Below are 11,575 nucleotides of genomic sequence, written 5' to 3'. Positions count from 1 at the left end.
TGAAAAGGCCAAGGATCCAGGAAGAAGAAAGAACACGAAGTCAAGATGGGGAAAATGGCAAAGAAAGCGTGATTTTTGGCTGGGGCCAGATGGCAGCAGATTTGGTTGGTGAGAGTCCAGGGGGCTGTGACTCTTGTGACCGTAGATGTTCTCCCCTGGGGCCCAGGCCATCGCTCAGGAGATATATGCGGACCTGGTCGAGGATTCTTGTTTGGGATTCTGCTTTGAGGTACACCGGGCTGTCAAGTGTGGCTACTTCTTCCTGGACGACACGGACCCTGATAGCATGAAGGATTTTGGTGAGCTTCAGGGTGAAGGAGCAGCAGTCCAGCCCTTTCCTGGGACTGTTTGGAGTTTCCTTCTCTGGAAACTGTGCTAGATGTAGCATCTGGAGCTCCTGTGAGCCGGGGGAGGGATTGAAGAGGCCGTGGGACCCCAGGTGGGAACAAGAGGAGAGGGTCCCCTGCCCACCCTGATCGCCAGCCTCTCCTGTCCCCAGAGATCGTGGACCAGCCGGGGTTGGACATCTTTGGACAGGTTTTCAACCAGTGGAAGAGCAAGGAGTGTGTTTGCCCCAATTGCAGTCGCAGCATTGCCGCCTCCCGCTTTGCTCCCCATCTGGAGAAGTGCCTGGGAATGGGTCGGAACAGCAGCCGAATCGCCAACCGCCGGTGAGAGAACCAGAGATGCCCATTCTCTGCAGCCTGTGCCATGGTGTAGTACCCCGGGGGCATTAGGAGGGTACCGAGAGTGGGTTTTACTTGGCCCCAGATACCCCACGTGCCTCTGAAGTTGGGGGCAGAGTGGGGTGACCCCCTTGACCCTTTCTCTTCCCTCCCTTTGGCAGGATTGCCAATAGCAACAATATGAATAAGTCTGAGAGTGACCAAGAGGATAATGATGACATCAATGACAACGATTGGTCTTATGGCTCGGAAAAGAAAGGTGCTTGGGGATCTGGGGAAACTTGGGGAGCATTGGGATGAGGTGGGAAGCAGAAATTGGGTATAAAGTGGTCACAGGTTGTTGTCTTTTTTTTTTTTTTTTTTTTTGAGACGGAGTCTTGCTCTGTCGCCCAGGCTGGAGTGCAGTGGCGCAATCTCGGCTCACTGCAGGCTCCGCCTCCCGGGTTCACGCCATTCTCCTGCCTCAGCCTCCCGAGTAGCTGGGACTACAGGCGCCCGCCACTGCGCCTGGCTAAGGTTGTTGTCTTGAATGATGAAGAGAGAGTATAGTTGTGCGGTTTCCTTTTTCTTTTTTTTTTTTGAGACGGAATCTTGCTCTGTTGCCCAGGATGGGGTGCATTGGCGCAATCTTGGCTCACTGCAACCTCCGTCTCCTGGGTTCAAGTGATTCCCCTGTCTCAGCCTCCTGAGTAGCCAGGATTACAGGTGTGCGCTACCACGGCGAGCTAATTTTTTTGTTTTTAGTAGAGATGGGGTTACACCATATTGGCCAGGATGGTCTTAATCTCCTGACTTCATGATCCGCCCGCCCGGGCCTCCCAAAGTGCTGGGATTATAGGCGTGAGCCACTGCGCCCAGCCTATTGTACAGTTTTCTTGAGATGCTTTTAGATTGAGAACTTAACGGAAACCCTGCTCTTTATGCTTTTGTTCCCCCTTAGCCAAGAAGAGGAAATCAGACAAGGTGAGAGCCGGGGCAAGCATTGGGGAATTAATGGGCAAAGGACAGATACCCTCCCCTTTGGGCAGGGAGTCCTCAAGTGTCTTGACTCAAGGCTGAGGTCACTGGGGGCTTGAGGGTGTCTGTGGTGGGCGGGTGGGGTGTGGGAATGGAGGGCAGGGGAGGGCACATGGGTAGACAGGCCTCCTACTGGGGAGGAAGAGTAGGAATTTGAGGATGCTGCTTTGTCAAATCTTTTTTCCTTCCCTGGGTTCTCGGCTCCCCCTTATCGTTACCCTTTCCCCAAAGCTATGGTATCTCCCATTCCAGAACCCCAATTCCCCTCGAAGATCCAAGTCTTTAAAACACAAAAATGGTAAGTGGGGCCGGAGCAATGGGATTGCTTCTAGCTACGTCTTCTGGGACTCATTGCCGGGGGGTGGAGGTGGGGCCCGGGGATAGGGGAATTGAGGGAGGGCCTGTGATCCTTCTGTCACCCCCACTTCCTCTCTGGTTATTTTCAGGGTTCTCTGTCTGTACCTCTGCATCAAACACCCTTCCCCTTCTTTTTTCTTCTTCAGGGGAACTTAGCAATTCGGATCCTTTTAAGGTGAGTATGGGCCGTCCCTCGCACTTGCTCTCATTGTCCTGGTTGTGAGGTGGTAGGGATTTGGACAAGTAGGGATCAGAATGCTGACAGCCAGAGGCACTGATGAGCTATTTGGATCTTATATATTTATGTTCTTTCTGAGTCCCGCCCCTTATCCATAGGCAGGTGGGATGAGAGAAATCACTTGGAAAACGGCAGGGTTGTCCTAAAGCCTCTCGCTTAGAAAGGCACCAGAGGGACTGATTCTCGCTTCCCCCCGGCCCCTGTCTCTTCTCTGCCCCATCTCTAACCTGTACCTCTGGTTCTCCTGCAGTATAACAATTCAACTGGGATCAGCTATGAGACCCTGGGGCCAGAGGAGCTTCGCAGCCTGCTCACCACGGTGAGGGGGACCGGCAAGGGAGAAGGCCCTTGGGAGTGGGCTGGAGCCATAGGCAGTGGTCAAGGCCGGGGAGGAAGCTGGTGACATAGCAGTCAGGGCCATATTGTTCTCTCTTTCTGGAATTAGGTTTCCTGGCCCATAGTGTCCTGGGACTGTCTGCTCTGGACACCTTGGGGCCATCTCTGCTTGTGCTTTCTAGCATTTATGCAGAAGGGAACATCTAGCATCTAGAGTAGGTTCCCTCCATCCCTCCTTTCAGCTTATATTCCTCTTCCAGCAATGTGGGGTGATTTCTGAACACACCAAGAAGATGTGCACAAGGTGAGCACAGAACCTAGAAAGGGGGCCAGGGGCCTCCTGCACACTCACCATGGGCATGGGTCGGACTTGAGCAATGGGGCTTCTGCCCTTCCCCTTCCCTCCTCTAATGATCAGGCCTTCGGCCACAGTCTGGGGACGAATCTGCACTCTTCCCTTCCCTGTCTGTGCCTGTGGCTCCTGCCTTGCCGAGAGGAGGGGCTTTACCTGAGTTCCTCAGACCCCTCCCTGCCTTGCCTCACCACCAGGTCCCTACGCTGCCCACAGCACACAGATGAGCAGAGGCGAACCGTGCGGATTTATTTTCTCGGGCCCTCGGCGTAAGTGGCCCTACAGGAGGGATGGGGGGTTATGACCAGTTAGGGCGATGATCGCTATCTGTAAAGCCCTTCTTTGGCTCATCCCCTTTCTAGCGTCCTTCCAGAGGTCGAGAGCTCCCTGGATAATGACAGCTTTGACATGACTGACAGCCAGGCCCTGATCAGCCGGCTTCAGTGGGATGGCTCCTCTGACCTCTCACCCTCTGATTCAGGCTCCTCCAAGACGAGTGAAAATCAGGGATGGGGTCTAGGTACGTGATACAGTTGGGCCCCAGGGGCTGTGCCCGAAGCCATGGGAGTGCCACCTCTCCTGCCACAACCCTACTCTCATCCTTTGTGTCTCTTTCTCTACAGGTACCAACAGCTCTGAGTCACGGAAAACCAAGAAAAAGAAATCCCATCTGAGCCTGGTAGGGACTGCCTCCGGCCTAGGTTCCAACAAGAAGAAGAAGCCAAAGCCACCGGCACCCCCGACGCCCAGCATCTATGATGACATCAACTGACTTGGGTGCAAGGGATAGCCTTTGGCTGAGCAGAGCCCTCTCTCCTGACCCCCACCCAGGTGGCATAGCCTGGCAAATGGACGGCTGCTGGGGGTTGGGGCTTGGGAAGCTTGGTGGGCCAGGCAGGCAGAGGATCCGATTATGCGCCCCTGGGGGGTGTCAAAGTCCTCTGCAATGGAGCACGACTCCTCAGCGTGCAGGACTCAGACCTGGACATATTATGCCTTGGACATAAGTTTGGTGGGGAGGCAGTTTTCCTATTTATTCTGTGAGTTACTGGATGTCCAGCTAGGCCAGGGGCCTGACCTGGGCGCTGTGCCAGGGCACTGCCTGCCCCCCACCCCAGGAACTGGACTAAGCCCTGCTGAGGGGCAATGTGGTGACCCGGGAGGCTGTGGGTTGGAAGCTGAGCCTGGAGGGGGCCTGCCTTGGCCGCCCTCAGCAATGTGAATGGGTCCGGTGCTTGGAGCTGAGGGGCAAGGCTGGGCATGTCCTGTCTGTGTGCAGAATCCTATCAAATGCCCCCAGTCCCAGGGGTAGGCAGGCACAGAGTGCTGTCTGCTGAGGTGGGCGTCCAGAACTGCCGCCACCTTCCCTGCCCCTCACAGGGGCAGCCCTTTCCCCTCAGTCCCCATGGGCCTCCTTGGCAGCAGGAGCTGTCCTTTTGTTGTTGGGTGCCAGGAAAGGGCCTCCAGCCTCTACAGCTTCAAGGAATGGGAAAGGGAGGGTAGGAAGAGGGAGAAGTGTCAGAATTCCTCCCCCTGTCTCTCCTCCCTGACCCAGGGCTGGTGAGGAGTGGGGCCCCAAGGTGAGAGGGAACGGTGCTGCTTTATTTGAAATGTTTTCTTACCTCATTCCCTGCCCCAGGAAGGGACCCAGCCTCACCCTCCTGGGGTGGCCCCGTGTTCCTCCTGCCCATCCTGCCCCACTGCCCTACCGGGGCAGCCCAGGTTCCCAACTGCTGCTTCCACCCCCTTCACCTTGACCGGCTTCAGTTTCTCTCGGCGCTCCTGCCTCCAAAGCCTGCCCTGTTTCCCTTCCTTAGCGCTTTTAAGTTATTTATTCTGTACTTGTGGTTTGGGGCTCTGAGGAAAATCCTAATCTCGTGCCTCTCCCCCTTTGCTAGGAGTTGGGTGGGAAGAGAGGGTGGCCTCTGTGCTCCGGGTTGTCAGTGGAGGGGAAGGGGTGTCATTGCCCCTCTCTGGGACTGTCATGCCAGTGTGCCCACCTGCCTGGTCTACATCCTGAAGAGATGTACCGTCCCCCCTCCATGCGGGCACCACCACTCCCAGGAGCCAAGCTGGAGGACCGCGACCTGGGCTGGGAGCAGAGCTGACTGACACGGGTGGAGGTGACCCTGAGCCAAGTTCTCTGGCACTTCCTGGACATGTCCCCTGCCCTCATCCCAAGAGGAGCCATCCCACATTTGGGTAGCTAGTACCCAGGACTGGTTGGACTGATCGGGTTAGGGACCCTAGAGGGTTAAGGGAACAACAGAGATGGGGCTGCAATGCCCTGTCTGGAACTCCGCTCTCCCCCTGGGGTGGTTCTGATTGTGGCTCATGCCTGGTTGCAAATTGGTTTTTAACCCACAAATTGTGATTATTTTTTAAAAAGCCAAACATTTTGGCAGGAGTTAGAATAAATCCTGGGGCCTGGGCTCCTCCGTTCTTGGCCCTCCGTAGCTTTCTCCCTCTGAGGGGAGGCCGGAGGGAGAGGAGGATCTCAGCAGGCCTCCAGCCGCTTCCAGATGCAGTCTGGGGAGTGGGCTGAAGGTGAAGGGAGGAAGGCTGTGGGCCACTCTCCCTTCTGAGAGGCAGCTGCAGCTCAGGCCCTAATACACTCTTTGCCCTGTGGCTTCTCCCTTTTTCCCCCTTCTGGTTGGAGGAGGGAGAAGTGGGAAGTAGTTTGGGAACTGGTTTGTCCACATAAACTTCCCCATTGTTCCTTGGCCCGCCCTCAGGGCAGAGCCCCCTGCCCAGGCTGGGTAAGAGATGGGCTTGGTCCAGCAGGGACTCTGAGGGAACAAACCCTTTTCCTTCTGGGGAGAGAGTGCCCCCCTACCATGTAGTTGAACAGGGGCTAGGAGCTCCCCACTCCCCTCCCTTTAACAGCAGGCTGTGTGGGTTTCAATTCCCATCCTTCCCACCCCGGCTAGGTGTCGTCCGCCCTGTATCCTATCATGTGTCTGAGTGTGTGTGGGGGGGTTCTGTACTAATTTCCATGGCCGGTGGCTTTTCCTTCCATGCATCACTCCCCCCCGCATGCCCAGGGGCCACCCGCCTGGCATTACCGCATGCTGGGGTCATTGGGGGAGGGGGGTGGGGCTCACGCTGTCCTGTGGTCTTGAGATTTTTATTTTTGCATATGTAATCCATTCTGTACAGGTAGCTAACTTTGTAAACGCTGTGTATTCCCTCTGCCCCCATGGCTGCTGGTGTAAATAAACTGCATCTCCCGTTGGTAGCCCCGGCCTACCTACCCTCATTACCATGTTGCTGGGGGCAGCGCAGTCATTCTCTGTCACAGAAAGAGGCTCCAGGACCACAAAAGGGAACTTTATTCAGTCACAGACACTGACCCTCCAATAGCCCCAGAAGCAGGAGCCTAGGGCCCAGCGATCCATACCCAGTCCTTGGAATTGGGAAGGGTAGGACGCTGGCCAAGGGCCAGTGCTGTCTCTTGCTTACAGCCTGAGGCCTACGGGAGCAGCAGCTGTGGCCTGGCCGCTCCCAATGCTGGGGGCTTGGCTTGGTGTCCTGTCCCCTTCCTGACTGAGCTCTATGAAGGACTCAAAAAAATAAAATGCAAGCAAAGTGCTTTGAAAGAAGGAAGGACACCCTATTCCTGCTAAGGGGTAGAGGGAGAAGGTGAAGGCGGCTAGGTGCCCATAAGAGAAGGCTGGCACAATCTTCATTCCCGCCTGTGTGATTTGTCTCAAAAGGTATTTGGCTGAGAAATGGAAGGATACTCCAGGATTCCTATGGAGGTGTGCTGGGGCCATGCTGAGCTGCCCAGGCAGGCAGCCCTGGGTGCTGGGGGCAGACATGCAGGACACTGGGAAGAGCCAGGACCACAGGTGGGAGGGAATCTCAGAGCCCAGGCTCCCCACTGAGCTTGGCCAGCAGCTTTGAACTCCTTCAGGAGGACCCTAAAAGTGAAGGAAGATGACATCCTCATTTCTACCTGAGTTGTGCTTGCACAGAAGGGACGTCTGTACTCCTGTGGACGAGAAGAGGAGGCCCCGTACCTGCCTCCTGTGTCCTATGGAGGAGATTTCCATCACATCCTTTCCACCCCTCCCTCCCAGGCCCTTGGGCCCAGCTCTGGCCAGGAAAAGGGGGGAGGCCGTAAAGGAGGAAGACCATGCCTTTCATTTTCTTCCTATGTCCTTATCGTCCATACATCCCAAATACTAGGAAGCTGAAGAAGACGGTGACTCCCACCAGGGAGACAGTGGCAGGTGCTGTGAAGAATTGGCGGTAATTGATTCGGAAGTACCAGACCACACCCAATAGCACCACAAAGACAGGCACCATGAGGCTGCCCACATTGACACCAAGGCTGGGTGGCTCAGTGGCTGAGGGGGCCAAGGAGGCTGAGGGGCCTGGAACAGCTGACCCTGGGGGTGAGCGGTGGCAGTGAATCACACAGTTGTCAGTAATGTTCAGAGAACGCAGTGTGCAGGCTGGGTCCTGTAGCAGGCGGCCCTGGTAGATCAGTTTCATGTGGCTTTCTTGTCCAGGGAAGTATTTGCTGTAAGGATGAAAGACATGGAAGGAAAGACAGAGGGTGAGGAATGAGAAAGCAAAAAGGCCTGGACCAACAAAGGGGAGTGGGGAAAAATTAGAGGGTGGATTTTTTTTTTCCTCATCTTTTTTTTTAATTTTAATTTTTATTTATTTATATTTATTTTTATTTTTTAATTTTATTTTTATTTATTTATTTATTTATTTTTTGAGACGGAGTCTTGCTCTGTCGCCCAGGCTGGAGTGCAGTGGCCGGATCTCAGCTCACTGCAAGCTCCGCCTCCCAGGTTCACGCCATTCTCCTGCCTCAGCCTCCCAAGTAGCTGGGACTACAGGCGCCCGCCACCTCGCCCGGCCAGTTTTTTTGTATTTTTTTAGTAGAGATGGGGTTTCACCGTGTTAGCCAGGATGGTCTCGATCTCCTGACCTCGTGATCCACCCGTCTCGGCCTCCCAAAGTGCTGAGATTACAGGCTTGAGCCACCGTGCCCGGCCTATTTTTATTTTTTTTTGAGACGGAGTCTCGCTCTGTTGCCAGGCTGGAGTGCAGTGGTGTGATCTTGGCTCACTACAACCTCCACCTCCTGGGTTCAAGCAATTCTCCTGCCTCAGCCTCCCAAGTAGCTGGGACTACAGGAATGCGGCACCGCGCCCAGCTAATTTTTGTTTTGTTTTTTTTTTTAGTAGAGACGGGGTTTCACCATTTTGGCCAGGATGGTCTTGATGTCTTGACCTTGTGATCTGCCCAAAGTGCTGGGATTACAGGCGTGAGCCACCGTGCCCAGCCTCCCTCATCTTTATCCTTAACTAATGAAGAGTGTATTTGTTTTGTTTTGTTTTTTTGAGACTGAGTCTCACTCTGTCACCCAGGCTGGTGTGCAATGGCGCAATCTCAGCTCACTACAACCTCTGCCTCCCAGGTTCAAGCAATTCTCCTGCCTTAGCCTCCTGAGTAGCTGGGATTACAGGTGTGTGCCACCACACCCAGCTAATTTTTTTACTATTAGTAGAGATGGGGTTTCACCATATTGGTCAGGCTGGTCTCAAACTCCTGACCTTGTGATGCACCCACCTTGGCCTCCCAAAGTGCTGGGAGCCACCGCGCCCGGCCTGAGGGGTGTATTTCTAAGAAAGTATCTACGTGCCCTTAGTAGGGGCTGGATCTTATACTTCCCTGCAGCTCCTACGTCTGCACCAGCCTCCTTAGAGGCAACCAAGGGCTGGGGGATGAGCACAAGCAGCTTCCCACTTCCCAGGCCACTCACCTCTTCAGGGCACCCACGGTATCCTCTGGCCTAGCCACAGCCAGCTCCTCGGTATCATTGAGGAATTTGAGCCGTACAGTGATGAGGCCAGGGCTGGGAGGGAGGCAGGTGCTATCCTCAGATCTCAGGGGGGCCTCTGGACTGCTGCTGTCTGCACCTGCTTGTCTTTTGGGCAGGCCTTGGATGTCAAGGAGATGCTCAAGGCTGGGTTCAATACCACCCCCAGCTCCAGCTTCCCCTGTGGAGTCTCCCCGACCTTCACCAGCCTCTTCAGCCTTCTCATCATTACCCTCTGATGGATGGGGGAGTTCAGTTGGCTCGGGGTTGCCTTGGCCTGCCACCAGGTGGTCCACATGCCCCAGGTGGAGGACGGATGTGTCACCTGCTGACACAATGGCGCCCAGGAGCTGGTTGCTACCGCTGTCTGCTACGTAGGTAGAGAGCCAAGCTAGGACCAAGGCTAGAATCAGCACCACCACACCTGTCACCACCATCACCTCATTACCCACACCCTCAATGAGGGTGACATCAGAGAGCTCCATGGCCTGGCTGCCGGCAGGGTCCACGCTGCAGGAACAAAGGGGGACAGCATCAGCAGAGCCTGAGGGGTTGCAACCAGGTCTCTAGTTTGTTTAGGTTCTAACTGACCCAGCCCTGAAAAACAAAAGGAGTTCAGTGTTCTGTAGAAGGGGGCACAAACCTTCCTAATTCTGGCACCCCAACGTAAAGCTAAAGACCTATCGTACCCTTTGCCTCTATTGTGAAACTCTTGCTTTCAGGTTCTGTGACCTTCCTCTCTCACACTCCAACTTCCCAATGAGCGTGGATCAGCAGGAAAAGCCCACAGCCTTGCTGCTGCTGCTGCTACTGTTGTTGCTTTTTTGGCGAATGAGGAAAAACCTTTGCTGAGGCCTGAGTTTCTCTAGGATTCCTATCACTTGGTCAAGCAAATATGTCTCCTAAGCAGCCTCCAAAGTGGCTTCAGAGAGACCCAAAAGTCTGGAATATTTTACTGCGGGGCCCGCTTAGAGGCACTGTTTAGCCATCCCTGCCGGATTGTCTCATTTCAGCCTATTTCATTCCTGGTCACAGATCCAGGCTGCCAGATGTCAAGAGTCAAAGAAAACTGACCTACCATCAAAAGCAGAGTCAGACAACCTCAAACGGGCAACTCTGTAGGGGTCACGAGCAGACACTATGCAGCAGACATTATATGCCACCTCTGAAACTTCTGGCAAGCCCTGGGGAGCAACATGGGACAGACACCAGAAGCACCACCCTCCTGGGTCACCATGGGCCCACTCCTGCAATGACCACTCCCCACGTGGAAGTGATTTGAAAAAGATTCCATAACAACTCTCACAATCCATATCTCAGTCTCTCTTCTTTCACTGTGAAGGTTCTGCTGCTGCAGTTTCTTAGAAAGGCAGGAAGGGTCCCTGCTTGATCCCTGGAGTACCTACTATGTCCTTTGGAGAATCTGCTGCTTTCACAGCTGTCCCTGGGCAAATCCAGTCTGGTGATTATCATTATCAGACTATTCTCACAGCACCTATAAAACTTCATTATACTTATCTACCTCTCCATCTCTCTATTAGACTCCTGGTAGACAAGGATCGTATGTATTTCTCTTGGTACTGAAGTGTCCAATATAATGCCCCAGTAGTTGCTCAAAGAATATCTGTGGAACACATCAACATCCTTTTTAATATACTGGCCCTGGAGTTAGAAAAACAACAACTAATTATAACCCCAGTCTCGCGTCTTACTAGCTATATCACCTCAGACAACTTTCTCAGAGCCTCAGCTTTCTCATCAGTAAAATGGGGTTAAAAACAGTACCTACCTCATGAGGTTGTTTTGAAGATGACGTGAAATCATCGAAGCAAAATACTTAGCACAGTGCCTGGCACAGTGCAAACTGCAATTGCTCAATAAATGGTAGCAATTATTTATCACACCCACAACTAATCCCTGATGGCAAGAAGGTTAATGTCATTAACCATGATTTACAGAAAAAGAAACTGCGGCGAAGAAAGACGAAAACGGCTGGCACAGACACAGGGAACTCTCGTGGGGAGGGGTCCAGCAGGACCCCAGGTGACCGGCCTCAGAGGTCTTTACTCTGTCCCTCAGCCTGTGATCTACCCTGTCCGTACCGTGACCGCACGGTGAGGAGGGGTCCCGCACCCTTTTTCTGAGGCGCAGGTTTCGCGTTTGGATGGTCCTATTCCCGCGGCGTTGGACTGGGGTCCATGGGCCCACCTGAACCGAAGGGCTGCCTGGCCCTGGCCTCCGTGATAAGCCCAGCTCTCCCGGCCCGTGAGGGGTAGGGTCGGCTAAGGGGGTCACAAACCGTCCACACCCCTCAAACTTCGGGGCGGGGCTGGGGAACTGGGGGCGGGGCTTGAGGACGCGGGGAGTCATGGGAAATTAAAGGGGGATTTGACCAGCACTGTGCCTGGATGGGGAAGTCCTCACCTGAAAAGGCCAGACTAAATGTTTTGACCTCGCCAGGACGGCCCCTGGACTCGTCTTTCCGTAGGGGTCGGGAAAAGGGCTGGCAATCTGCGATTCTGTTCAGGGTCCGGTCTCTTCCGGCTTCTCCCGGAAGCTGTTATGCCAGGGACAGGAAGTCCCGCCTCCGCGCCTTGCACTGATGACGCAAAGCTACGTAAGGCGGGCTGACGTAAAAGGTATTCTTTAAATAAAAGGGACAGGTTTCTCAGCGGAAGGAGGGGCGGAGTCATTGTTGGCGGGATTGCGGTCCTCCCAGAGCGGGGCCACGCCTGGTGGGCGGGGAC

At 54.3% G+C, this 11,575-nt stretch overlaps 2 protein-coding genes and 1 long non-coding RNA gene across 50 annotated transcripts in view; 2 read left to right on the top strand and 1 right to left on the bottom strand.

Annotated features, from left to right (window-relative positions):
• Positions 1 to 6,224, top strand: part of ATXN7L3 (ataxin 7 like 3) — an 8,174-nt gene extending 1,950 nt beyond the window's left edge. For 6 of the 36 annotated variants that reach the window (XM_077972024.1, XM_077972025.1, XM_077972023.1 and 3 more), the window contains 11 exons: positions 167 to 299; positions 500 to 671; positions 848 to 945; positions 1,627 to 1,649; positions 1,956 to 2,001; positions 2,207 to 2,235; positions 2,549 to 2,617; positions 2,895 to 2,938; positions 3,184 to 3,255; positions 3,349 to 3,506; positions 3,610 to 6,224. In XM_077972024.1, the coding sequence (XP_077828150.1) occupies positions 167 to 299; positions 500 to 671; positions 848 to 945; positions 1,627 to 1,649; positions 1,956 to 2,001; positions 2,207 to 2,235; positions 2,549 to 2,617; positions 2,895 to 2,938; positions 3,184 to 3,255; positions 3,349 to 3,506; positions 3,610 to 3,758 (993 nt within the window). In that variant the 3' untranslated portion in view covers positions 3,759 to 6,224. Of the gene's footprint in view, positions 1 to 145; positions 300 to 499; positions 672 to 847; positions 946 to 1,626; positions 1,650 to 1,934; positions 2,040 to 2,149; positions 2,236 to 2,548; positions 2,618 to 2,894; positions 2,939 to 3,183; positions 3,256 to 3,348; positions 3,507 to 3,609 lie in introns of all 36 variants that reach the window. The other 30 variants (XM_077972016.1, XM_077972008.1, XM_077972019.1 and 27 more) reach the window with 10 other exon arrangements.
• On the bottom strand, positions 6,097 to 11,392 carry TMUB2 (transmembrane and ubiquitin like domain containing 2). Of its 13 annotated transcripts, none has more exons than XM_077969410.1 (5): positions 11,253 to 11,392; positions 10,618 to 10,745; positions 10,351 to 10,452; positions 8,772 to 9,425; positions 6,301 to 7,514 (listed from the first exon to the last, which is right to left on the bottom strand). In XM_077969410.1, exons 4-5 carry the CDS (start codon positions 9,311 to 9,313, stop codon positions 7,151 to 7,153), a joined length of 906 nt encoding a protein of 301 aa, XP_077825536.1. In that variant the 5' UTR covers positions 9,314 to 9,425; positions 10,351 to 10,452; positions 10,618 to 10,745; positions 11,253 to 11,392; the 3' UTR covers positions 6,301 to 7,150.
• On the top strand, positions 7,866 to 11,390 carry LOC144335774 (uncharacterized). The gene is made up of 2 exons (XR_013406925.1): positions 7,866 to 8,094; positions 8,427 to 11,390. It is a non-coding gene; the product is annotated as an uncharacterized LOC144335774 (long non-coding RNA).
• Positions 11,393 to 11,575: the final 183 nt, after the last annotated feature.

Source organism: Macaca mulatta, chromosome 16 (assembly GCF_049350105.2).
Source record: "Macaca mulatta isolate MMU2019108-1 chromosome 16, T2T-MMU8v2.0, whole genome shotgun sequence".
NCBI lineage: Eukaryota > Metazoa > Chordata > Mammalia > Primates > Cercopithecidae > Macaca > Macaca mulatta.
The sequence above is the reverse complement of the archived record's forward strand: the minus strand, read 5'-3'. Positions and strand labels throughout refer to the sequence as shown.